At 47.3% G+C, this 26,666-nt stretch overlaps 1 protein-coding gene across 5 annotated transcripts in view; it reads left to right on the top strand.

Annotated features, from left to right (window-relative positions):
- Positions 1-26,666, top strand: part of SAMD4A (sterile alpha motif domain containing 4A) — a 208,680-nt gene that overhangs the window by 153,692 nt on the left and 28,322 nt on the right. For 3 of the 5 annotated variants that reach the window (XM_084631369.1, XM_084631367.1, XM_084631368.1), the window contains 5 exons: positions 1,790-2,053; positions 12,010-12,119; positions 14,147-14,233; positions 18,052-18,346; positions 21,317-21,402. In XM_084631369.1, the coding sequence (XP_084487495.1) occupies positions 1,790-2,053; positions 12,010-12,119; positions 14,147-14,233; positions 18,052-18,346; positions 21,317-21,402 (842 nt within the window). The remainder of the gene's footprint in view (positions 1-1,789; positions 2,054-12,009; positions 12,120-14,146; positions 14,234-18,051; positions 18,347-21,316; positions 21,403-26,666) is intronic. The other 2 variants (XM_084631371.1, XM_084631370.1) reach the window with 1 other exon arrangement.

Genomic DNA, 26,666 nt, shown 5'->3' with positions numbered 1-26,666 from the left:
GGTAAATACACACCCAGCTTTGAAATCTCTCAGATGTTGCTAAAACTCTCCCAAAATAATCCCAAATCACAGGAGTTTGCATTGTTCTTCTTTTCCCTAGTATTGTAAATGTTAGTTGCCAAAAAAAATTGAACAGGGTTATGTTAATATATCAGTCAGGGAAAATGTAAATACATATATAGCCAGAGAGAAAAACCTCAAACGGTTCTAAGAGAGAGATTCTCGGGAATCTGATTAATCTGTTTGTCACATAGGCATATTTATAGCATAATTTCTGTTGTCTGTTTTTTCTGGAAGGTTGAAAGACGTGCACTTTATAGCCCACCTGCTAGGCTCCTCTCTGTTGTGATGCTCTCATTATTAATCATAGATTGATTGGGTATGACTACACTGCAAAGAAAGACCCACAGCACAGAGTGTCAGAACCTGGGTTAAAAGAAAAGGAGGACTTGTGGCACCTTAGAGACTAACAAATTTATTTGAGCATAAGCTTTCGTGAGCTACAGCTCACTTCATCGGATGCATTCTGATGTAGCTCACGAAAGCTTATGCTCAAATAAATTTGTTAGTCTCTGAGGTGCCACAAGTCCTCCTTTTCTTTTTGCGGATACAGACTAACACGGCTGCTACTCTAGAACCTGGGTTATTTGTCTCCGGCTGACAGGCTAAGAATAGCATTGTAGATATTCAGGCTTGGGCTGGAGCCCAAGCTCTGAAACTCGGCAAGGGGGAAGGCCTCAGAGCCTGGGCTCCAACCCAAGTTGAAACATCTACACTGCTGTTTTTAGCCCTGCAGCTAAAACCCCACTAATCCAGGTGAATTGACCTGGGCTCAAAGATTTGGTACCGTTCTTTGCAGTGTAGACATACTCTTTGAGTCCAAGAGATTAGTAGGATTCAAAAAGGAGTAGACGTTTATATGGAAGATGAGCCATCCAGTTACATGCATCTGAGGAAGTGAGCTGTAGCTCACGAAAGCTTATGCTCTAATAAATTGGTTAGTCTCTAAGGTGCCACAAGTCCTCCTTTTCTTTTTGCGAATACAGACTAACACGGCTGTTACTCTGAAACCTGTCATTAGATAGGATAACAACTATAAGGGATGTAAATGCTCATGCTTTGGTGCATAAGCTGACCACTTGCCTAAGGGAAGTAAGAAGAAACTTCCCCCATGGCCAAGGTGTTGCATAATTGCATTATGGGGATTTTATTTCACCTTTTTCAGAAACATCTGGTGCAGGCCACCAGAGAGGGTGCAGGACTAGGGGGAGTATGGGTCTGATTCATTGTGGCAAGTTCTGTGGTCCTAAGTGTAGCTGTCTGAAAATTCCTGCTCCATCTAAAACTTTACCACTGCATCTTTTATGCAAGACAGATAATAGTCTGTGCAGAAATGAAGACAAATGGTAGCAACAGAATATATGTAGCCTCATACTACTTGTGTTTTCTGTCCTGCATGTAACTATGCCCTTGATGCCAGGAAAAATAATTTTAGAGTGAAAAACTTAACAATTTTTTAAAAATTAGAAATCAAATCCGTGCAACATTTTTTCCTAAGCGATTAGATCTGGATCGTGTGATCCCATCCTGCTTGAGGTGTTGTGTCTTTCCTTTTTCTGAGAAGGTAAAAGAAAGATCAGGCTATGATTCAGGTACTAGCAGCCAGTCATGAAATTGTTCTGGAAGCAAGCAGTACACACCATGATTAACTAATTAGCTTCACTGGGGATTCTGCTGCATCCCAGAACGTGAGGGGGGGAATAACCTGTTTAATTTTATTTTTTTTCAGTTCTCTCAGGCCAGACACACCACAGCCCTTTGAAACGATCTGTGTCCCTTACCCCACCCATGAATGTGCCAAACCAGCCTCTAGGACATGGATGGATGTCTCATGAGGATTTACGAGCTAGAGGACCCCAGTGCATCCCCTCCGATCACGCCCCCCTGTCTCCACAGAGCAGTGTAGCCTCTTCGGGAAGTGGTGGGAGTGAACATTTAGAAGATCAGCCTTCTGCTCGTAACACATTCCAGGAAGAAGGGAGTGGTATGAAAGGTGAGTGAAAATGAGACACCCTGCTGCCCCCGCCCCCCAGAAACAGGCTCTGCTCCAATTATATATGGTTCACAATTTGAAAAGAAAAGATGGCAAGACAGGGATAGATAGAAGGAAAAGATATTCCCCTAACTTTCTGTAAGATGACAGCTTTTCTTCATTTTCATTGAGAATTCAGCCAGTGTATATTTAAGATACATTTATGTGCTCTTTGTACTAGTGAATATTAATGTTTTAATACCAGTATCTTTGCACAAAGCTTAATTTGAGTGAAGAAATAAACATTGCCTTGCAAAAGATTATTTTCATTTCAGCATTAGTTTCAGGCTAAGCAAATGAGTGCTACCCAGTACCATAGGGTTAGTGGAGCAAGTGGGCATTTCTCTACACAAAGTATGTTCTTCGATCTGTGCCGCCTTCATGGTGTATTACAAGATGCTCTGATGTGTCAATATGCCATCTGACCACAATTCACTTCACGTCATCAGCTATTTGAAAAGCTAGGTTGTATCTCTATAATGTGCAGCCTTAAGTTCAGAATTGATCCTCTTGGGCAGGGTGGAGGGTTGTATTGTTTTGTTTTTTATTATTGTCTAAAGTAGCATAGTATAAGCTTAGCATGCCATGTGTGATTTACCATTGTGGAGTTTGGTGGAACAAGAATACCACCAGGTATTTGGAAAAGTTGTAGTTGAGAGAGAATATTTATTTGAATTGAATTTCTTCTGTGCGGTTTGGTTGAATTTTCCACTACGCCTGCATTTTTAACTGCTTTTTAGCAATAAAACTAACTATCCTTTGAGAAAGGATGCAGAATTCTAAGTAACCCATTAAGGCCCCTACCCAGCAATCAGATCTTCAGGGTGGGCCTAACTGCGGGATCTGGGCCTCAAATGTCAAGGGTTTTTTTTTTTTAAATTATTATTATATAGAATGTATTTTAAAATGATACTGTGTTTGAGAATGGCAATACTGTACTGAGGTTGACCGAATGCTGCAAACCAGATGCTTGGAAATGTCTCATGGACTCAGCAAAGATATCACCTACTGGCCCCATTTCAGTTTCACATTAGTTCTGACATGCACCTTTCTCTGTCACTGGCCTCCACACACTAGTGTTGCTTTGGATTAGTGAGTTCCATTCCCTGTGCTGTGAACAGGGGCAAGTCACTTCCTGCCTCTGTTTCTCCTCCACCCTTTATCTGTCTTGTCTATTTACGTTATAAGCTTTTTGAGGCAGGGACCGTGTGTTAGGGCTTCTTTGCACAGGGAGATTTACTGGTATAATTACACCAGTGCAATTCCCCATGTGGACACTCATATTCTGGAATAAGAATTACCCGTATGGCTATGTCAGTAAATTTCCCCATGTAGACAAGCCCGGTGCAATGCACACAGCGTCCAGCAAAATGGGATCCTAATCTCAGTTAGGACTACCAGTTCTTGTAATATAAACACTAAGTAATAATCAAATACAGCATGTACTAAAGAGCCTAGAGAGATCAGTGCGGAGCAGCTAATCAGAATCAGCAGAGGAGTGTCCCTTCACTAATTCCTCTAGGAGCTGTGCTGCCATTAGCCAAGGACACTTGAGGAAAACACAGTGGTGTAGTACTTTTCATTTGTCCGTATTGAATTTCATCCTGTTTATTTCAGACCATTTCCTTCAGTTTGTCGAGATCATTTTGAATTCTAAACCTGTCCTCCAAAGCGCTTGCAACCCCTTACAGCTTGGTATCATTTGCAAACTTTATAAGTGTGCTCTCTATGCCATTATCCAAATAATTTATGAAGATATTGAATAGAACCAGACCCATGACAGAGCCTGGTGGGACCCCACTCGTTATACCCTTCCAACTTGAGTGTGAACCATTGATAACTCTCTGAGTATGGTTTTCCAACCAGTTGTGCAACCACTTTATAGTAGGTTTGTGTAGGCTATATTTCCCTAGTTTGTTTATGAGACAGTCATGTGAGACAGTATCAAGAGTCTTACTTAAGTCAAGATAGCTCACATCTACTGCTTCCGTCCTATCCACAAGGCTTGTTACCCTGTCAAAAAGGGATATTAGATTGGTTTGACATGATTTGTTCTTGATAAATCCATGTTGACTTTTCCTTCTCACCTTATTATCTTCGGGTGTTTACAAATCAGTTGTTTGATTATTTGCTCCATAATATTTCCAGGTACCAAAGTTAAGTTACTGGTCTACAATTCCCTGGGTTGTTCTTATTCACCCTTTTATAGATAGGTACTATATTTGCCCTTTTCCTGGCCTCTGGGATCTCTCCCATCCTCCTCTCAAAGATAATCACTGATAGCTCAGAGATCTCTTCTGCCAGTTCCTTAAGTATTCTAGGATGTATTGTGTCAGCCCCTGCCAACTTGAAGACATCTAACTTGTCTAAATAATTCTTAACTTGTTCTTTTCCTATTTTAGTTATTTATATATGTATGTAGTATAAAGACAAAGGGGCAGAAATTGCTTAATCTTTCTCCACCCATCATCATCATCATTGTTTTGCACCAACAATGTGCACAGCATTGTCTGGTACACAAAAATAAAGAAATTCCCTGCTCCAAAGAGAAACAGGCTTAGGGAAAGGAAACTCATTTCCCCTCTCCTTTTTTCAGAGCAAACATTATTTACGAGACTGTTTGTCAGCAAGTACAACCACTGGATTCCGCACTGACCAAGAATAAATATGTGCACTTTCAACTCCTTGCTTCTTTGCCTAGTTCTTCCAAGGTCCTCTCCTAGAACGGTCTATGAGCAAAGTTGTTCTTGCATTCAGCCAGGATGTTCAGATTCCTTTGTTTCATGGCGATTGCTCAACAGAGTAAATGTACCCGTTAGCTTTTTCCTTTCTTCAGCATGTTGCCTCCCAGCTTCCTCATCTACAACAGCAGGGAGATGGTGTTTTAAACATAGGCTTCTGGTTCTGCTATGCTCTTGAGTTGTTATGTGACACTAGAGCACATCATCAGGCTGCAGCGAAACATATACCAATGAAAAGAATAAGATGGAGGACAGGCAAGCAGGACCGGAAGCTCTGTGTCTCGATATTTTATCCAGAATCTCACCAACCGTACAGTGGGAGCTGCCAAAAATACTGCAATGGTTTGAGAGCTGCTGTTCAAAAGTTTTGTAACTTTCTGGACTTCCAGATCTACCTGTCCTGATGTTGGGGGTTCCATCTTTCATCATGACAGATTTCAGAGTAGAAGTGAGCTGTAGCTCACGAAAGCTTATGCTCAAATCAGTTTGTTAGTCCCTAAGGTGCCACAAGTCCTCCTTATCTTTCATCATGTTAGTGCCAGGCAGTGGCTACAGTGGTTGTCACAAGGAACTGGATATTTTGCATTATCTCCCAAGTTCTGTAGTCTCTGAGTTTTGTGTGCAGGTCGTCTCAGTGCAGGAGGGTATGATTGCCAGTTCTCCTGTGCACTCTAGACATGTTCTGAAATGGACATCAAAAAGAGAAGTCAAAATTCTGAGTGACAATGCTAGCATTTTGGTCATATTTTTGGTGGAACTAAATATTGGGCTGGATTCTCAGCTGATGCAAACCAGTGTTCTCCATAGCCCATTGTCCTCTCATCTAAACTATCAGATTATGCACTGCTACAATGTGTAGCTGGGCTGGCAGCATGAAGTCTACACCCTAAGAATGAGAAAGATTAAGTGGATTAGCATCAGCAACATACAACGAGATGCATTATTCATTCAGAAATGCAACTTGTGAATTTTCTATGTCTAGCATTCCATTATCAGCCCAATCCTGGAACCCAAACTCACGTGAGCGAGCTTTGTTCACATAAGTAGCAGTGAAGCTGGTGGAATTGTCCATGTGAGTAAGGGTTGCTTGCGTGCATACAGTGTCAGGAGTGGATCCCAGCACATTGCAGAGATGTCCATTTCGTATTCAAGTATGATAAAAATGATGCATAGTGAGTGGCTTTGAAATTGTGAAAAGACAGAGTTCTAAGATGCAGCTGCAAACCGTTGATTCAGCTGCAGCAGAAGTGCAGGTGAGAGTCACTGATTTAGCCCCATAATTTAATATCTTCCACCCAGTTCCCTTACCTTTGCAGAAGACATTGCCTTGCAGCTAAAGGAAGGCGTGGCCTCTTCCGTAACTACATGCTGTGGGCCAAACTTTGCTTTTAGATATCTTGGTGCAAATCCAGGGTCTCTCCTGAATTACTTTAGTTTATATCGTAGCATTATCTCACCTTTGCTGTAGCGGTCAGTGGAGTTTATACTGATGTATCTGAGGGTAGGTCTACCCTTACAATCTCTGCCAGCATATTTATGGGTTTGTCTACATTGCAATTAAACACCCGTGGCTGACTTGGGCTCACGGGTCTCAAGCTGCAGGGCTGAACGATAGTGGTGTAGATATTCAGGCTCAGACCGGAGTACAGGCTCTGGGACCCTCCTGAGCATCTACACTACAATTAAACAGCCTCATAGCCCATGATTAATGGCATGGGTGTTTAATGGCAATGTAGACATACCCTATCTGTCTATTTTAGGGTTTTATACTGATGCCCATTTGAGTACCTTCTACATAAAATCAATAGCAAAAGTGAAGCCTCTCGTGGATTTTATGGAGTCTCTGGCACTTCTCCCTTTACAGGCTCTAAACTCTGCTTGGGGTTGGATTTGGGGGGCAGTTGAAGGGAGAGGCTGGCAAGGGTTTGAGAATAGTTGTGAGGTGTTCATAGCGTGGTTCGCTAGGTCTGTTAGGGGTGTGATTATTTTGGTGGCATAACTATGGTGGCCAAACCCCTAGTGTAGATGCAGCTCTCCTGGCATAAGAGAACTTACGACTAGACTTGGGTATGCTCACCAAACCAGAATAAACTCTGCTGTCAGAAGCACTTTTTTGCCAGTGTAAGTGCACCTACATTAGAAGGGTTTTCCGGTATGATTATACCGGTATAGCTATATAGCATATTGCCAGTATAGTACACCCACAGAGTGAAAACAAGGCCTGAGAGCAGAATTTGGCCCGTTAGCTCCAGACTTCTGTTCGAAATGTAGATGACGAGTTTTCTGAATAACTGATTAGAAACACCTGGCATGAAAAAACACTCTGTTAACGCTGGGCGCAGTGTTTCAGAACTATCACACGGTGACTGAGTAATGAACTATTAGTAACGGGTGAGTCAAGAGTAACCCTGCATGTGTGCAGAATAGCTCAGCACTCGGCCGTGCGGCAGATCATTAGGGAGTAATAACTGTATCCTGCATGGTGATTTTCCAGGTACTGCCATTAAATGGTCTAAAAGAGCTCAACACCTTGTAATTTCCCCCCCTTTGCACCCTATTTTCCTTTCATGGGGCTAGAGTCTATCTAGCCCTTTTGCCAGTGCACAGTCAGGAGGGGGAGTAAGGAGCTTTCCTCTGCCACCGGCCCAGCTCATAGAATTACGGACTCTGCACTGAGGGGAGCTTAAGGATTCCCCTGCCTAGTTCAAGAAAGCAGAGTGGAAGGCGTAATCATACCACCTAAGGTATCATCATACCGCCACCACTATGTGCCCCCCATTGGAGCTGGCTGGCCAGGTGCAGGGTGGGGGCGTATGCTGAGTCTGCGACAGGGCTGTCACGGTTTGCGCACACTCTATGCGCACAGGGGCGCTGAAGACCTCTGGTGCTCCCCTTGGGGTCGTGCGGCTCTGCACTGCAGCCCCTTACGATGGGCTCAGTGCTGTGAGCACCGTCTGGCCCTTCCTGCTCCAGTTTCCTCAAGGCTACACATCGGACTTCCTGTGGAAGCATCACCAGTGAGAAGGGCCCCATCACAGGCAGAGGTGGGCCCCAGCTGGGTGAGCTGAAGTTCTGCCGACCATGAGGGTGGTTCGGACCTGAGGTTCAGTGCCATCTTTTATGGAGAATAATCGCGTACATCGAGCTGGCACCCTCGTCCTGACTCGTCCCAACGTGCTTTACTGGCAGCGTATGCATATGCTGAGGACAGATGCCCACTGGGGACATGGGGACAGATGTGACTCCTCCATCTAAAACAGGTGCTCATGCTGGGTTGGGTTACATCCATTTACACTAGAAACCAGAGGCTTGCTGTTGCTGTACTCTTCAGCTTGCTGTTGGTGTAAGGGGTCTAACTGGAGCGTTTGTAAAACAGTTGCATGTCAGGGGTTTTGGGAATAGTGCTTACTTTAGACCTTCCAGGCTTGGTGTGTACCTGGCTCCCATGTTTGCTTTGCAATTATCATTTTCTTCCTTCCCTCTCAAAATCTAACATTTAAGTCATTTAATTTAAATGACCTGGGATGGTGACTGAGGCCAAGGAACTTGAGCTAAATACTGCTGACTGGGCTACTTGGCATTTCCTCTGTTTACTTTCGAATTGAGTTTGGGGTGAGACGTTCGGCAAACAGCTCCTCTGTGTGCAAGAGCCAAGGTCGAGCAGGAAGATGCTGGGACGCTCTCACTAAGACGTACTAACGCGCAGAACACAGGGTAAACGTCTCCACGTACCCAGACCTGGAGAAATAGCTGCACTGGTATGACTTGCTGAAGAAGGTGCTGTGAGATGGTTGTTCCAATGGTGGCAGGGGGCGGGTTAGACATATTGGGCTAAACTGTCCAGTGAAGGAGCTTAGGTTGCTCTTCTGTCCATTGTGCACCTAAATACCATATTTGTATGGGCCTTGTCATGTCTTTATGCACAAAGTTATCCAGGGTGTGGGCCTCATTTAGGTAACTGCATTTGACGCTTCACCCCACTGACTCTTTCTGGACTGTTAGGTTAACTGAGCGTCTCAGAACCATTTTGGTAGGAAACATACTTCAAGGCTTTCCAACCGAGTGACAGCTGGCACTAGGTAACTTTCAGCCCTGGGAATCACGACTCAGAGTCTGAGATTGTGGGAACATGCCCTTCTGACGCTGATGGAACTGGTTAAAGTTGAACTGTCTGCAGCTGCAACATGCCTTTGTAATTTACAACCCCCTGAGAAATATTTCCTGAAGGGCCTAGTGCACTCTAGCGAATAGCCCAAGCAACCAGGGTAAGGAGGAGTGCTTCCCAACATGCTGCAGTCACTGCACAGCTGTTACTGAAGCCTCAGGGCAGTGGGAGTCTCACCCCCTTTCCTTTGCCAAGGGGGAAACAGGCTGATGTCCCCACTCGGTTGCAGACCCACCAGTCCTGACCCTAATCCTCTCCCAGCCCATCACCAAGCTCTCTGTATGTGGCATCACAGAAGGCACGCCCATAGAATGGGTCTCTGCAGCACAGAGAGTTCTCCCATCCGGAGCAGGCTACCACCGTCCTGCCCCAGCAGCCGAACCCGTCCCGAGTAGTTCCAGCAAGGAGAGGGCTTGCCCCGACCAGCATAGAAGACTTGACAGTCTAGTGACACTGCAGCAATCAGAATGCCCTCTCTGCTCCAGTTCAGCCCAATGGGAGTTTTGCCATTGGTTTCAGTAAGCGAAGGATCAAAGCAGACGTCCATCCGGCTTCCAGGCTGCAGTGAGCTGAGCGTGTGCTGGGTTCTTTGTAGGGGGAGCGCTTAGTGTCTCAATTCAGGAATATACTGAACACCTCTGCAGAGGGAGATTTGTCCAGCCTTCCCTTCTGAAAGGAAGGTCATAGTGACATGGAGCCATTTGGATATGTGTCAGGGGTGGGGAATCTTGGAAGATGAGCTCACCCTGACCCTTGACAGGAATAGACTGCAAACAAGCCCCAAAGGTCTAAGTAGCCTCCTCACCCAGTGGCTTTTTACCTACCATTTCTATATGCATTTATTGCTTGATCTGGGAGCTAGTCAGTCGCCCATAATAACCATGCCATTTCTACGTGACTGGAAAAAAAATACAGCAAAATAAGAATCACCACAACTTTTTATGTTGTCAGAAATTCTGTAAAGAGGGTGTGTGTTGGAAATGTCCATAGTCTAAATGGAAACGTGATGCTAAAACAAAAATTCAGGTAGATTCAGGTTCTGATATTAGGCCCCAATTAAGCAACGCATTTACATGTATGCGTAGCCATAAGCACGTGCTTAAATTCATCCCTGCTTAGCAAAGTACTTAGGTGTATACCTGACAACAGCATGTGCTTAAGTGCTTTGCTGAACCAGGGCTGTAGGATATTGTACAGCAGAATAGAACTGGGAAGAAAGCAAGTTTCAGGTAATATGATGGAGTTTGGATTTTATACTAAGCTACACTTCTGAATTTTGAATTTTTCCCCCTTTTCATCAATCGGTGTGTGTGTGTGAGCGTGAGTGGTGGTGAAAATAGTGTTTTGCTCATTTTCATTAAAACCCACTCACTAATTTCTCAGAGTCCAGAAAATTTGGAAACGAAGGTCTTCCCTTTCCTGGGGGGCATTTGCACTATGGTAGCTACTCTGATGTAACTGCACCGCACAAGCCCCATGGAGAGGCACCCTGCACTCACATTAAGTAGGGTTTCCATCCAGGCACTGATCTCTCATTGCGCAACAGTGGAGTTTTATGAGTTATTAGGTCTCATTTAGGGCTTGGACAGCTATTTAAATATGTAGATAATGCCCATCCCCAGTGACCAAAGGGGTCTGGTCCGCTGAAGTTAATGGAAGCCTGTCCATTGAGTTCAGGGAGTATCGGATCAAGCTCCAATCGACCTCCTGACTCTAAGGGCCGGCCTGACAGGTGGGTGACCACCCGAGAGGGTGCTGTGGCGAAGCAGGACTGGGGACTGGTGAGTCTGGGGGACAGGGCTGGGGCATGGAGAGTCTGGGGGCAGGGCTGTGCAATGGGCCCAATTCCTCGAGCAGGAGAGAGAAGCAAAGAAACTGGAGTTGGGGGGTGAGGAAGAAGAGCGGAGAAGGGCCACCCTGTGCCATGCAGGCGAGGGAAGGAGCAGAGGAAGAGGAGGGAAGCGTGGGCTGGGGGCAGACCCGCTGCATCTTTACACAGTGAGCCCAGAAGAGGCCCAAGGTGGCAGCAGCAGTAAGATAAAGGGAGCGTGAGAGTCGCGGGCAGCAGCGGTGCAGAGCAGTGCCCAGCGGATGGGCGCATGCGGCCATGGAGCTCAGTTCCCCCGGGGTACCGCCCTTTGCTTTCCTGCGGAGCTGGCTCTCTGCTCTTGCCAGCGCCATCAGAGTCTGGGCCCCCCCAGCCTCCAGGGTGTAGGGAAGGGGACTGTGGCCCCACAAAGCTCTGCAGTGGGATGTGCTGCACTGCGGGAGCCCCTTCCCCACTCAGTGTGTCTATGGGGCCATTATGGGGTTGGGGTATCCTGCTATCAGTGCTCTCCATCTCCACACAGCTCTTCAGCCAGGGTCAAGCTGTGATGGGGGCATGGAGGGGATCAAGTTGGCTGCCCAGGCCTGGCGGGCACTGGGGCGTTGAGGGCAGCATTAAGGGCAGGAGCCAAAATACAAGTTCGTCCAGGGCACCATTCTCCCTAAGGCCGGCCCTGAGTCTAAGTAGTTATTTGCCAGGTTTGCAACTCTGTAAGACCTGACTCTTGATCAAAAGGCCACGCCATCTCCTCTGTCTTGTCTCAGTGCTGTGAATACATTTCTGTGTAAGATGAAACACTAGTATTTAAAAACAATAGTGTGAACAGGGAATTAAGAAGAATCTTCAAAAGACAGTAAACTACTTCACCGTGGCTCATAAAGGGCAATCAGATCTAATAGGAAATGCCCCACATCAAGGGACTGATCCTGCCAATGAATATGCATCTGAAACACCATTGAAATCAGTGGGAACTTGGGACGTATATCCTTAGGCACGTTCCAGCCTTCGTTGCTAACATCAAAGTGCAATAAAAGTTTTGGAGCTATCAGTAAGCCAGTACTGTGGAAAACAAAAGGAATCCGTTGCCTAATAAACTCCTCATGTTGTTGTTGATTTTATGTTATGTTGTTAAATAGTGTCATCAAATAACAGGGCGTTTTGTCGACTTGCCTTTGTGCTGCAGATGTTCCTGCCTGGCTGAAGAGTCTCCGTCTGCACAAGTATGCAGCTCTTTTCTCCCAGATGACATATGAAGAAATGATGGCACTTACTGAATGCCAGCTCGAGGCACAAGTATGTCTCAAATTAGCTATAAAACAGTTAGTCACATATTTTTTCTAGTGTTGTCACGATTAAAAACGCTCTGTTTGTTCAGTTTGTTGATAGGTTTCCCTGAAAACTTTGCATCATTTGTGAACATTGCAAAAAAATGCCAAAAACTGGGGGGGGGGGAGGGGCAAACGACACCTTGTATCCAAAAATGACTTGGCCAAAAGCTTGTCAGTGAAGTCATGGGGTGAAATCCTCATCCCATCAAAGTCAATGGGAGATGTGCACTGGCTTTCACCACTGAACTTTAAGGAGGACCCTTTCAGAGGCACAAATGGCATTCAGACATCCAACACCCATTGAAAATCAACGGGAATTTGGTGACTGACTTATTTGTTCCTTTTAAAATCTCCTTAATAGATTGCTTTCCATGTTATCCCTGGGATAAATAGATCTGATTAGCATCTTTATAAATCAAATGCTGCTGCCGTGTTGCAAATAGATTTGTTTTTCCTCTGAGCTATGATTCCAAAAGTTTGATGGAATGAATGATCTGGTAACACTTTCATTGCCGGAGAAGGATACTCTAGTCTTTTTGGGTTCAAGGCCTATATAGGTGCTCAGCTGATTTTTGACAGGGTCTTTTTTTTAACTTCCAATTTCTTCAGCCCCTTCTAAACTTTCCAGAGCCTTCACTAAGGCTGTGTCTACACTTACAAGCTGTGCCGGTGTAAGAGCGCTTGTTTAGCCGCGTTATGCTGATGGGAGAGAGTTCTCCCATCGACAGAATAAAACCAGCTCAACGAGCTGTGGTAGCTATGTCAGCAGAGAGCGTCTCCTGCTGACGCAGCGTTCTGCACACAAGTGCTTATGCCTGCAAAATTTATGTTGCTCAGGGGGGTGGATTTTTTTCACACTCCTGAGTGACAAGTTTTGCCGACATAAGTGCTAGTGTAGACATGGCCTAAACACTGACTTGCACTGGAGGAAGGAAACTGGCAATGTCCCAGCCAAGCTTTCCTTAAAATGAAAGGGGCCCCGCAGCTTTCTAAGGGCATGTCAATGGAGTTAATCCACCCCTCCGAGAGGCGGCAACTAGGTCAATGGAGGAATTCTTCCGCTGTCCTAGGTATGTCTACACTGGACTTAGGGCTGCCCAACTATAGTGCTCGGGCCATGAAATTTTTTTAAGTGTAGACTAATTTTGAAGTGTAGACCAGGCCTAAGCTTCTCACACCTCTCTTAGAGCCAGGGGGCCTGATTCACCACACTCTTACTCCAGTTTTATGTCAGGGTACAAGTGGAGATACACCAATGTGGAGCTGGGATAACACTGTTGAGTTACCCCAGCATAAACTGGACTACCACGGTAGTGAATCAGGCTGGGTGCCGCTATTTCGGTTCCTAACTCTGAGGGTTGTTTTTTTGTTTGTTTTTTTTTGAGGATTGCTTTTCTTAGCATTGCCACGCCTTGTGCAAAATAGTTTAAAACTGTAGTGAGATCTCTACATTTAATGACACAAGTGGTCCCATTGGAATCAGTGGGCCTTCTCTTCGTGTCAGTGTACAGTACATTCTACTCTGCCAGAGTAAGGCTCGCCGAGTCAGCTCCCTAGAGAACTGTGAACAACTGCAAACAAACTGTGATCAAAGGCAGCAGGTGGCAGAGGGCAATTTTTTCAGTTTCTGCCAAGTGTTTGTTTGATTTGAATCACAGAAAACTGTGTTCTGGCACCGAGAGCTGTAGTTCTGCTCCCAGACCTGACATTGGATTTAAAAACATCTTTCTTAAGTCTCTGAGAAGACCTTTCGTCCCTTGTGAGCACTTATAAATATTGCCACTCCAAAGGAGGGTGCACAAGCCAGTGAGAAATCTATAACTTCAATGGGTTTCTAACCTGTTTCCTTAGACCCTGTGCCTCTCTGATTATCCCTGAATTCAGAGGTTTCTTGAATTAACAGCAGCCCTTTTCACTTACGAAAGAAAGGATTTTTGTGCATCCTGCTGGCTGGTGGAGATGTGAGTGTCACATTGTACTGTATCTTCACAGAATGTTACCAAAGGTGCAAGGCACAAAATAGTCATCAGTATCCAAAAGCTGAAAGAGAGGCAGAATCTTCTCAAGTCTTTAGAAAGGGTAAGTTATTTCTGCTTCTTTTTCAATTACAATAATAGCCAGGAATTAATTCTCAGATAAAGTCCTTTTTGGTTATTGCTGGGTATTTCCCCCAGAGTGCATCTTTTTCATTGAGCATTTTCTTCGTTGGGTTTGCCACATTCGGGTAATTGTATCACAAACGCACTGCATTTTATCAGCAGGCTGCCCCACTGGCTTTTGTACCGAGGCGTAAGCTGCCTCCTGGTTCTCCCCCAGCTCCGGGAGGTTGTAACCTGCACCAGTCCTGTACCTAGCACAGCGTGCGTGCCCTGGCACTGCCTGGCCAGTTTGAGTAGTAGCCAGTGCTCCGCCCGTTCCTTGAGCCTGCCTGCCCACTCTCGGTGGGTACATCCACACAGCAGCGGGGAAGATGGTTCCTAACTTGGGTGGACGTACCCGTCCTAGTGCTGCTTGAAAACAGTCGTGTGGCCAAGGCGGTGGCTCAGGCAAGCGACCCAAGTACCAACCCCCAAGTTATACACTCGGACAGCTAGCCTGAGCCACAGCCACACTGTCATTTGTAGTGTGCTGCGTCGAGCAGAGCTCGCGTGCGTATGTCTGCCCGAGCTGGGACACCCCCTTCCCGCTCCTGGGTAGACGCACCCTGTGTGAGACAGGGAGTGCCACTCCACGTCCCCAGTGTCACCGGTACTTGCGCCCCTGACCCTGTGGGACACGTGGAGGGGAAACCACATGGTCGCCTGCAGGTCCCGCTGCTGCTCTGTTCCCTCGCACACACCGTAGAGGAGAGAGCCCCTGTGAGCAGCGCTTTGGCATGCACGGGATACAAACCCGCCCGGGTGGGATCCCACAGCCCTGCCCTCCCCCTCTTTCTCAGCAGAACTGGTGTGGTTCCGGGCTGTCTGCAGTCCCTCACTGCAGGGGAGGAGCACGACTTGCCTATCCCAGTGCGCTTTCTAGGCTGGCTGGCTGGCTGACGACTCTGGAAAGCAGCATTGCATCCGTTCACATTCAGCAGGTTCTCGAGGCAGCCAGAGAGGTCAAACGTCTTTTTGTTCTTTGTGATGAAAGTTTAAATTCTGCTGAAACTGGTGGAGCCATCAGAAAAGAACCAGCAATAGCATACCTACCAGTATCAACTCAGTCCAACACCTCGCTGTTTGTTGTTCCTCTGTTGTGTTATATTGCATCAATCATTCTATGCACAGCTTCTGACTGGGAGCCGTTCAATAATTATGCTGCGCATTGCGATTTATTGGTGTTTTGGTTAGCTCACCACTTTATTTTGCATGTTTAAACTATGGGATTTTATTTATGGAACTGTAGGAGTTAGTAAAGCTGTATTTCCCTCTGTACATTAATAACAATCATTACATCCATGGATTGAGTTTGCTTTTCGGATGTGTTTTCTAGGCAATTTCACAGCCTTTCTTCCCCCTCCTCTTCATGAAGTTTGAAATACAGTATTGATTGACTGTTGTTACTACAGGAACGTAACCCAAGTTTGGCTGACACAATGAGCTACACAGTCTATCCAATAAGATGGGATAAATATTAGTGTTTGCTCTTGACTGCTAGCGATATATAGTGGGATTTGCCTGGACTCTGGGGCTGTGGTTCTGTGGATGGTTTGAGTGGGGCCCATGAGTAAAAGCTGGCTGTGGGCTGTATTACTTAGGAGCATGTGTCTCTGTTTTTCTAGTTTTCCTTCCTTTATTTTAACTAACCAGGAGCATGTGTGTGACTTGATCTTCTGGGCAAGCCCCTCCTGCGAACATTTCTTTCTTCCCATAAAGGAGCTGCACCCGGTTAACACAATGGGTCCCCGCCTAGCTGCACACCGACTCCATGTAATTCAGAGCGATGGAGCCGGGAGTGCAGGTGGTGAAGAGTGATGGGGAAAATAAACAATCACCCCACAGGTCAGGCTGGCTTGTGACACCGCATGTGCTTTCTCTTAATGTATCTTTCATATGTTCATCCATCGCGCTTTCCCCAGGAGCTTGTCTGCTCTGGTTTTGTGTCGGAAGTGATGCCTCAAGAGTAGTTTGAGTGAGACCCAGTAGCCTGAGAAACGGGAGACGAGTCTGGCCCATATTAAGAACAAGATGCAGTCCTTCCCGCCTTCCTCACTGGCATTTCCCGGCGGGAGGGAGGGAGGATTAAACCCGAACTGCGGAAGGAGAACGGCTGTGACGCACACAAATATGCAGTCTGCCGGGATTAAGAAGCCAATATTTTTCATTCTGAACCACTGGAAGGAATACAAACGTTTGGAGGGTTTTAAGATCACGTTTGAAATATGGGGTGAAATTCTAGCCCCACTGGCAAAATTCCCATTCACTTTAGCGTGGCCAGGATTTCACCCATGGAGGATTCCAGTGAAATATCTCCCTCTCCAATCACTCCTCATTCACAGAAATGACCCAAAGACCAGCTGTGTCTTCAAAGCCCTGTGATTCTGTAGGCGGGTTCCAGACTACAGTAATAAACTGCCCCGGCCACTTCAAAGCTGAGAAACCATATGTGGTGGTGGTAGTATTCTTACCATGACTCCCAGGAGCCCTAGTCATGGACCAGGACCCCATTGTGCTAGGTGCTGTACAAACACAGAACAAAAAGGCAGTCCCTGCCCCATGGAGCTTACAGTCTACGTGTAAAATGAGGGACACCTAGTGATAGAAACAGACGGGGAGGACAAGGAGACAATATGGGTCAGCATCACAAGAAGTGATCACAGGGCACCAGCAGCCTAACCACTGTCAAGCAAGTAGGGGTTTGAAGGAGAATGAAGAAGTGACTTTGTGGATGTTTACAGGGAGCTCCTGCCAAGGGGTGGGGCAGCATGGGAGAAAACAGGAGGGCGCTTGCTTGAAAATGTAACAAGTGGGTGATGGAGGCTGGCATCATGGGAATGCAGGAATCAGCCTTTCAACAGTGAATGAGAGACCAGATCAGCTGGGGCTAGGCCATGCATGGCCTTGCAAGTGAGGACAAGTAGTTTATGTTTGATGTGATAGAGAAGGGGGAGCCAGTGGAGGGGCGACATGGTCAAAACAACTGGGTAGGAAAATGATCTTAGCAGCATTTTGAATGGAGATGAGCACGGCAAGATTGCGTTTGTCAAGTCCAGAGAGAATCATGTTGCAGCATTTGAGACACAAGTTGGTAAGAGCCTGGACAAAGGTTTTAGGTATGTGGGTGGATAGCTGGGCCAGACATGGGCCAAGAAGGCAGTACTGAGAGCCAGAGCCAGGATAGGCTTAGGTTAGAGACTGAATTTTGTGACGGTAGACAGCACTGAAATCTCATGTGCTGTTCTCATGTGATTCCTGTGGAAATTGCAAGGTCTCTGCTTTCTTGAAGGGTGGGAATCTCACCAGATCAGCTGCTCTCATGGGATTTCATCCCTCTTGGGCTGCATCTGCACTGCGTCTGGACGCCATACTCGCACTGATTTTGGATCCCACCTGATTCATGGGGTGGGTTCAGATTCAGGAGTTCAAATCTGAACACACACACCTGAAAATGGGGAAGGGGGTTTGCAGGTGGCGTCAGACTTGAAGTTCTAGTTCTTGCCTGTTTCTGTTAAAACGGTTCTGTGAAAGACTCAGTTAATTAAATGGACCAACTTACTGAACGTGGATCACACAGTACAAGTAAGTCCTGGAGTAGGAACAACAGAAGAGGCTTCTGCGGGGGTTGTTTTTCTGGAAGCAATGTCCTAGTGTTGTCAGCTTTGCTGAGGCAGCATGGCTGAGCTCAGTGCAGCTAGTGGCATATTGAGATTGCAGACATACCAGCTGCTAACCATTTTTGTTGTCTGGAATCTGCAGGACATCCTGGAAGGTGGCAACCTGCGCATCCCACTGCAGGAGCTACACCAAATGATCCTCACCCCAATCAAAGCCTACTGCTCCCAGAATTCAAACACAGACGAGCAGAGCCGGGACCTGGATTCCCACCACCTGCCTTCTCTGATCGGCTCGGACAGCCAAGGGTCTGACTGCAAGGACTCTGCCTCTGGGTGCATACAGCAGCACCACTTGCCTGGCTGCGAGGGCGAGTCTGGAGGGGGACCTTTGCCCGAAGGGGATCTCCCTGGGCAGTTCACGAGAGTCATGGGGAAAGGTCAGCTGCTCCAATTGTCTTTATTCCTTCTATTAGGAGTAAATGGTTAAGAACAGCGTTTATTTCATAGCCGCTCTGGTCCCCATCCACCCTCCTTGTGTCCTGTTCATCATAATATTCTCAGGGCCCCTTTGTGCTAGGTGCTGTATCAACACTTAGTAAGAAACAGTCCCTGACCCAAAGGGCGTGCAGTCTAATTAGGGAAGATGGACAGAGGTGAAATGATGTACTCAAGGTGACACAGCAGAGACAGGACTGCACCCAGCTCTCTGGAGTCCCATTGTACCATGCTGCCATCATTCACATGTGCTCAAGCGCTGTTCATGGCTAGCGCTGGCGAAAAGGGAAGGTTAGGAGGAGATGGGGACGTAGCCTTACTCTCTCCTCCAGCCAGTAGAGCTGGCTGGCTATAGAGGCAGGTGAGCTCACTGCCCCCCATTGTAGCAGGGAGGCCCTTCTTCCTTCTCCTGTGTGCTGAGGAGCTCCAGAAGGCATCATGCCTGTCTGAGTCACAAAGCCTCCTTGGCCTTCTGCACCGCTTCCAATGTTAGAGGGTACATCTACACTGCACACTAAGCCTGGGCTCTGACTCTGGTTTGAGCCCGAGCCCAAGTCCCCTTTCTGGCCGCACTGATCAGTCTGACTTGGGTCAGCAAGCCCTCAGGACCCTGCGAGTGGGGTGGGTCAGAGTCCAAGTCCCACTGCAACTCACATTTTGCAATGCGGATGCAGGTCAAGCTGCAGACATGAGTCAGAGTGGTGCAGTATAGACATGTTACCAAGGCTCTGAGACCAGGTCCAGCAAGTGCAAATCCTGGTTTACAAGACAGCGTGGATGTTCAGGCATGAGCTTGGAACCACTGAATCCACAAGCGCGGATCCCACAGACCCAGGCTCACTGTGCAGTGTAGACATAACTAGGCAGGCCCTAGCAAGTACAGCTGAGCCCTATACAAATAGGCATGTTGGAAGCTTGAATCAGAATGAGGCTTTAGTGTTTGACTATGCACCATTATTTTTTAAAGCCTGTGGAAAGATCTTCCTCTTTGTGGTGCATGATCCTGGAATCGAGTGGCTGCTCTGGGGTTACCTTCGGTCTGGCTACTTGCTTTCATTGCCAGCGCCGGTCCCCTGCTGCTCACTGGTCCCATGTCCTCCAGTGGAGTTTTTTATAGCCCTGACTTGCAGTACGAGGGAGTGCACGTACAGAGCAGTTGCTTCCTTTCGATCCGTGATCATGTGACACGGATAGAGAGAGCGTGCCTGGGACTGGCATTTGTGTAATGTGAAAGTTGGGGGAGGGTTGGGCTTTTTAAAACACTTTCTTTGGTGGCTTGGGCCCTGACTGTACATGCTTAAGTGCTTTGCTGAACTGGGGCCTTAGAGCAGATTGCCCAAGCAGTCTGCACTCCTGTAAGGGTGCTGCCCATGGTCTCTGCGTGTCCCTGCCTCACCGCTGTTGCTGCACTGTGAAATACAGGGGAAACAGTCATACCCAGCAAAACCCTTCGATGCTGGTGTAAATGGCTTCATTGACTTCAATAGCATTTTGCCCATTTATACCAGCAAGGAATTTGTCCTGCTGTGGTCAGTACAAAACAAAACAAGTTTCTTGAACTGAGGAATGATTTAAAAGAATATCTACGAGGGATGGGGGAGTCCATTCAGCCTCATTTTTGAATCATGCAAACCTCTCTAAATCATTCCTAAACTAGCTTTTCTGTAATAAAAGTGGTGGATACAGAGCACATGACGGGGTGCCCTTCACACACATTTGGGAGGACCTGCATAACTTACTCAGAGCTTTAACCCTCCTGGGTAATTCAGACTGCCCACTCCCAACACTGCGAGCGGGGACTGTTCCATGCAGCAGCTTGCTGTGTGGAGAATGGAGCAGTTTGGTAATGGGGGGGAGGGAGGCTATTAAAAAAAACGGTCAGACTTCCATGGAGAAATGTCAGCCCCGGTCCAGTTCCAGCACTTTCTGTTTAAAATGTATGAATAGACATGAAATACAAATTACCTAGAAACTTCAAAGGGCAGAACATTGAGCCCGGTGTGTAATTTCACACTGATTGGCCACTTACTTTAAGAAAAATGTTTTTTGTGCCGCATTTTAAGCCCATATCAGACCTCACTGCTAACTCTGGTGTCATGACCAGCACCTCCGTCATGCGTGAAGTTGAGTGGTATGGAGATTTATCAGTCGAAGTTGGGGAAATGGCATTGTTAGCAGGCACACTCCCAAGCCTTCTCTGAAAACTGGGGATATTTACTGGTCACCATGAGGGTTAAAATTGATGGAAGCCATAATGTAGAGAAGGCTCCTGTGACCAGTTGTTTTGATGATGCTTGCTTTCCAGCGGGTTTAACTAAGATGGCAGTTCTGGCTGTAGAATTCTGCAGCTCTTACGGACTTTAACTCCAGTTCAGTTGAGTCAGGGTTAGAATGGGTGGGAGTGTTTGGGTAAATTCCCCCAATGCAGACACTGTCTTATTCTGTAAGTTAATTTGCACACACTTTTGTGGCATTATTTCAAAAGCTTGCTGTCAGTCAAATCAGTGGGAATTTTGCCATTGACTTCAGTGAGACCAGATTTTGACCCTGGAAGCAATAGATTTTAACAGCACACTCTTTGTGTGACAGTGTCTTTCACATGTGAGAATAGGATAAGATGGGGGAACCAGATTCTACTCTGTTACTGCTGATTTGCACATGTATAACTCTAATGGAGTTACTCTGGATTTACAGCAATGTAACTGAGAGCAAAATCTGGCCCTAAATATAGACTGGCATGGCTGGAATTGTAAAAGGGAGTCTTTCTACACAAGTGCTCCATTGATAACTCATTTCAGACAATTGCAATGGAAGTCTAAGACCATTCTTAAAAACAACACATTGATGTCAGTCCCGTTTCCTGGTCACCATGTGTTTTGCTAGCTATCCTTTTTTTGTTTGTTTGTTTGCAGTATGTACACAACTTTTAGTTTCCAGACCTGATGAGGAGAATATAAGTTCCTATTTACAGCTCATAGACAAATGTCTAATTCATGAGGTGAGTTGTGTCAGATCTTATAAAACTGTTGTTCTCATTGCTTAGAAACTGTTTCCAAAGTTTCTGTTTATGTAAACGTTTTGGTTTCTAACACAAATATTTTTGGGAGTATTAATAGTAATTCTGACTGTGGCAGACTGTAAATGCAATGTGGTGCACAGAAGTGTAGGTCACTATGTCCCTGTACAACATCAAAGAACTGGAATTGACAAATTCATCATGCTTGTGACATTATGATCAACAGCTGGATGACAGAAAAACCCAGGATGAATGTGCATGGGGTTTCAAGCAGAGAGACTAAACTATCATTCAGCATTTCCAGTTTCTGTTTTGTAGCAAACATTTTGTGATTTGGCACCTACCATTCTGTGTGCCTCTTCATGAGAGCTGCTTGTGCATGGATTTTTATTTTGAACTGTAGCTTTCTCTAAAAGATACATTACCACGTGTCCTTCAGGGTGACTGAAACATATTTTGAGCTCCATATGCCATAGATCTCAGGCACAAGCCACCCTGCTGTGTATATTTATCCCCTATGTGTACCAAGTTCCTGTTGCACTTGTTACTCCTGGGGAAATTCGGTGCCAAAAAATTAAAAATTCTGCACACAATATTTTAAAATTCTGCATATTTTGTATGTCAAAATAACACAATATAATCACACCAGTTTCAGTTATTTTGGTAATTTATTTCAAATACCTGTCACCAAATATGTCTGTAACAATACAGACTGGGGAAAAAAAAGATTCAGGAAATGTTTTTTTGACAAATAGATTCCTTACTAGGCATATGAATACAGAACGCTGAGTAATTCATCTAAACTACAGTACAGAACTGTGTTTCCTGCGCACCTCAGAAGCAGTGAAAAGGCTTTGGGGGATTCAGGGGTAACAGAGGAGCTGAGGGAGAGGGAAGGAGCCTGGAGTGAACCTGGAGGGTTATTGGGTGTGGGTGGGTGAAGTATGGGACAGGTTTGGGGAGGGAGAGGGATTTTTAGGGAGTTGGGGAGCCTCCCCCATTCAGACCCTGGCTGACCCCTAACCTCTCCCATTCAGTCAAGCACATCTGCTCTTATCCCCGTGTGTCCTTGCAGCCCTCCTCCCCCATCTACATGTGGCCCTGCACCCCCTACCCTCTGTCCCCATGTGACCCTTCAGCCCACCTCCCATTCAGCCTCTGGCTCAGTGCTGTCACCCCACTGATCCTGCATCCAAGTCTGTCCCCCACTAGCTCTTCTGAACCCCAATCTGTGAACCCCCCAGCAGCACCACTCTGTCTGTCCCGTGCCTCCTCACCTGACCCCACTGTGAGGACAGCAGCCTCTCTGGCTGACTGCCCTCTCTTCTGGGGCCATAGCAGCCTCTGGTGGGCGAAAGATGTAACTGTAATGCCTCTCCAGCAGAATTTATATTCTGTGGAGAAAAAAAATCTGCGAGGGACATTAATTCTTCATGCGTGCAGTAGTGTGGAATTCCCCCAGGAGTAACTTGTGTACACATGTGCTGCACCTGATCTTACAAGATGCATGGCATTACACGGCCATGCATCTGAAATCTGGATGGATCTCTGAATATTTTCCAGTGTCAAAAGATCTACAGTTTACACTGTCTTTACATGGTCACTTGTGTATAAAAGTGGAGTCTAGAATCACTCAGAAATCTGAACTATCCTACAGGAAAAGGAGTGGCGACATTTTGGCAAAAGTACGTTGACTGCTGTAAACACAGGTATATACAGTGTGCTAAGTGGAAAAAAGGGTTAAATTACAGAGTTCTGAATCCTCCATGTGAGACGCTATTGCCTAAATAATAGAGCTCTCATCTGGTTCTTGGGCATTTCCCATCCTCACAAAAGCTCTGATTCAGGAAAGCACTAAGTGCTAGGGTAATTAACCATTGGAAGAATTTATCAAGGGCCATGGTGGAGTCTCCATCACTGGTAAATTTTAAATTAAGATTGGTTTTTCTAAAAAGATATTCTCTAGTTCAAAAGGAATTATTCTGAAGAAGTTCTGTGACCTGTGATATACTAGAGGTCAGACAAGATGATCACAATGGTCTGTTGTGGCCTGGAATCTCTGAAGGGTTTTCCTGAATCTGGGACAGAGATTTCCAGCCCTGAAGGGAAGTCATTGACATTCAGGGTTTAAAAAAACAAACACTGTCCTCCCAGAATGCTTCTGTCCACAATAGTAACAAGTTTGCCAAGAGTTTTTCAGTGAATGGTAGTGAACTGTCAGCATACATTGTCAAGGTACAGTTTGCCACTTGAAATATACAGCAGCTGCGCTAGGAAATTTCATTTTACTGTGAAGTGAGTGGTTAGTTTGCTTTCCCACCTCAGCGATGGTTCTGTCTGAGCCAGGCACATAGTTTAAATATAACCAAAGCTTCTAATATGTGTGTACAAAGAACTCTTCCACCTGAGTCCAAGTTCACGGAGATCCCATGAAAAGCTCCTTTCACTCTAATTCTTCATGTATTTCCAGACATAGCAAGATTTTTTTCCCCTTGATTGCTCCATGATGAGTCTTGAAGTCAATGCAGCATTACGAACTGCATCCATCCTAGCCTAGTCTCTCCCCCGTCTTCTTTATATTTCTGACATTAACCCATGTTAATGAAATGTGATTCTGGCTTGGCACATCCCAGCTGTATAGGACAACTGTACAGGGTGCAACTCCAAACTCATTTTCTGGGTGGTGTAACCAGATGCACTGCCCTGGCTGCAATGGTATAAGGGAAGTGCTTGTTGGTATTCTCAAGAAATGCCTTAAGTGGAACAACATTTCCTCCCTGGCAAAGCAGGGGAAGGAGGGAATAGATTCTCCATGCTCTATGAAGCCCCAGATTTTCCCTTGCATATTATGCATAAAATGTAAATGTAGAGTTTGTGAAAGGTGCAGGATTGAGTGGCAGAGAAACCACAGACCTCTCTTTACCCTCTGACCACACCCAGCGGAGGCAGTGCTTGCACATGTCTATTCCAATGTAGGTGCATGCTCCAAGCACAGCCGCTGGAATATTTTCCCCTAGCGGCATCTGTTAGGTCAGCTCCAATGCCCTCTGGTACTGCACACTCATAGCTCTGGTATAAAAGGCCCTGTCGGGCCTGCTCTCCTTCATTTCCTTCTTACCGCCCGTTACAGCGGCTGGAACTCCTCATCGCTTCGGCGATCGTTCTCTTAGTGGTTCTTCTTCGAGTGATTTCTCATGTGTATTCCACAATAGGTGTGCGTGCTCGCCACGTGCACCAGTGCCGGAAGTTTTTCCCCTAGAAGTACCCATGGGGGGGAGCACCCCCTGCAACCCCCGGAGTGGCGCCTGCCTGGTGCGGTATAAGGGAAGATGCACGCTCCCCCCACCCTCAGTTCCTTCTTGCCGCCAGTGAAGGTGCATCGGAACTGCTCTGCTCCAACTTTGCCGTAGCTCATCCCTAGAACTGTCTGTTCGTTCAGTGTTAGTACCTGTTGTTAGTTTAGTTAGTCAGTGAGCCCAGGCGGGGGCATGCCCCGTGCCCCGGGGTTTAGGTCGTGCGGCTCTTGTAGGCATTCTGTGCCAAGAAGTGACCCCCAAGCAGACTGTTTGCGCTGTTTGGGAGAAACCCATGTCAGCGAAAGGTGCAAGATTTGCAAGTTGTTTAAGCCTCGCCTCGGACCAAAAGAGAAAGGGACATTCGGCTCCGGACCATCCTGATGGAGTAGGCACTGACCCTGACCCTGGCACGCCGCTCCGAACCAGTACCCGGCACCTCAGCGCTGGTACGTGGTGACCCTCCGGTGCCATCAACCAGTCGGCACCGGTCCCCATCCGTGGGGCACGCCACGGGGGCCAGAAAGACTCCCTCTTTGCAGCGGCATCGAGGGAAGTCTGGGACAGAGGCTAGGCCCATGTCGGGCAGTCCTCAATTGCCACCAGGCCCCAGGCCTCTGACTCATGTTGAGAGGAGTAGCCTGGCCCCATCGGAACAGGCTTCTCCGGGTGACCGGATGCCGTCCACACTTGAAGCCCTCCAGGCAGCCCAGGATGTTATGTCCATGCTGGTGCCCGGAGCACCACCAATGTTGGCCCCATGCTCCAGAGGCAAGCCACCGTTGGGATCTCCCCAGTCGCCTCCGGCCCGGTACCAATCTCAGTTGAGGGAACATTCCCGACGCCATTCACCTCCCAGTGACCGTTCAGGGAAGAGTCCATGTGGATCGCCCTCGACGCCGACCAGACTGGCTGGCTGGGTTCCAGCCGGCCGGGACTCTCGGCAACGCTCGTCCTCAAGGAGCAAATGTCGATGGGACCGCAGCAGGCATCGCTAACGGTCCTCATCTCGGAAAGGGTACCGCACTCGGTCATGGCACGGTTGTCGACGCCATTCCTGCTCGGACTCCCACTCCAAATCTCCGCCAAGACATTGCAGCCCCGGGCGTCGATCACTGGCATCTCGCTGTCACGGGTCCGCCTGTCGAGGCCGTTCCCGGAGTAGCTCTTACCGTCGGTACCAGTCCTCCACGTCAAGATCGTGGTCCCGTGGCCGATGTAGATCCCGGCACCGCCACTCCTGCTGGTCCAGAGACAGCAGCAGATCTTACACCAGCCTGGCCTCCATTTGTAGCCGTCCTTCGATGGGCCAGGCCAGCCAAGCCAAACAGCCGGCACCTAGCGTTGTGGCCGGCCCAATGGTACCAGTGGGCACCATGGCCTCCGGCGCAGCCCCTGGTGGGAGCTCACTCGGTGGCCAAAGCTTCGGAAGCACCGTCGGCCTCCCTCTCCAAACCCCCAAGAAAGGAGTCGGTGGGACGTATGTCCTTAGCACCGTGCCCGGAGTCTGACCAGGTAGTGGACCCTCCGGTGCCGGCCGATACCCAGAGCACTTCACCGGCCTCCTCGCCCCACCCAGAGGAGGCGATTGCAGCCCTGCCCCCTCCACGCCGCAGGAGGACTTCAGGGCCCATCAAGAACTCTTAAAGAGGGTGGCAGCAAGCCTCCACCTCCGGGCAGAGGAGATGGAGGAGTCCTCAGACTCCCTGTTTAACGTGCTGTCCCTGTTGGCACTGGGTAAGGTGACCTTGCCCCTCCATGGAGGGGCGGCTAAGATTTCAAAAGCCCTGTGGGAAACACCGGCCTCGTTGGCCCCCATCTCTAAGAAGGCGGAATGCAAGTACTTGTATACCCACCTGGCGCCCAAATCTCTGGTGGTTGAGCCAGTCAACCACAGGGAACGGCAGGGTCAGCCAGCCCTGACCCCAAAGAACAAAGATTCTCGGAGACTGG

Source organism: Lepidochelys olivacea, assembly GCF_965140295.1.
Source record: "Lepidochelys olivacea isolate rLepOli2 genome assembly, chromosome: 6".
Classification (NCBI taxonomy): Eukaryota; Metazoa; Chordata; order Testudines; family Cheloniidae; genus Lepidochelys; species Lepidochelys olivacea.
The sequence above is the reverse complement of the archived record's forward strand: the minus strand, read 5'-3'. Positions and strand labels throughout refer to the sequence as shown.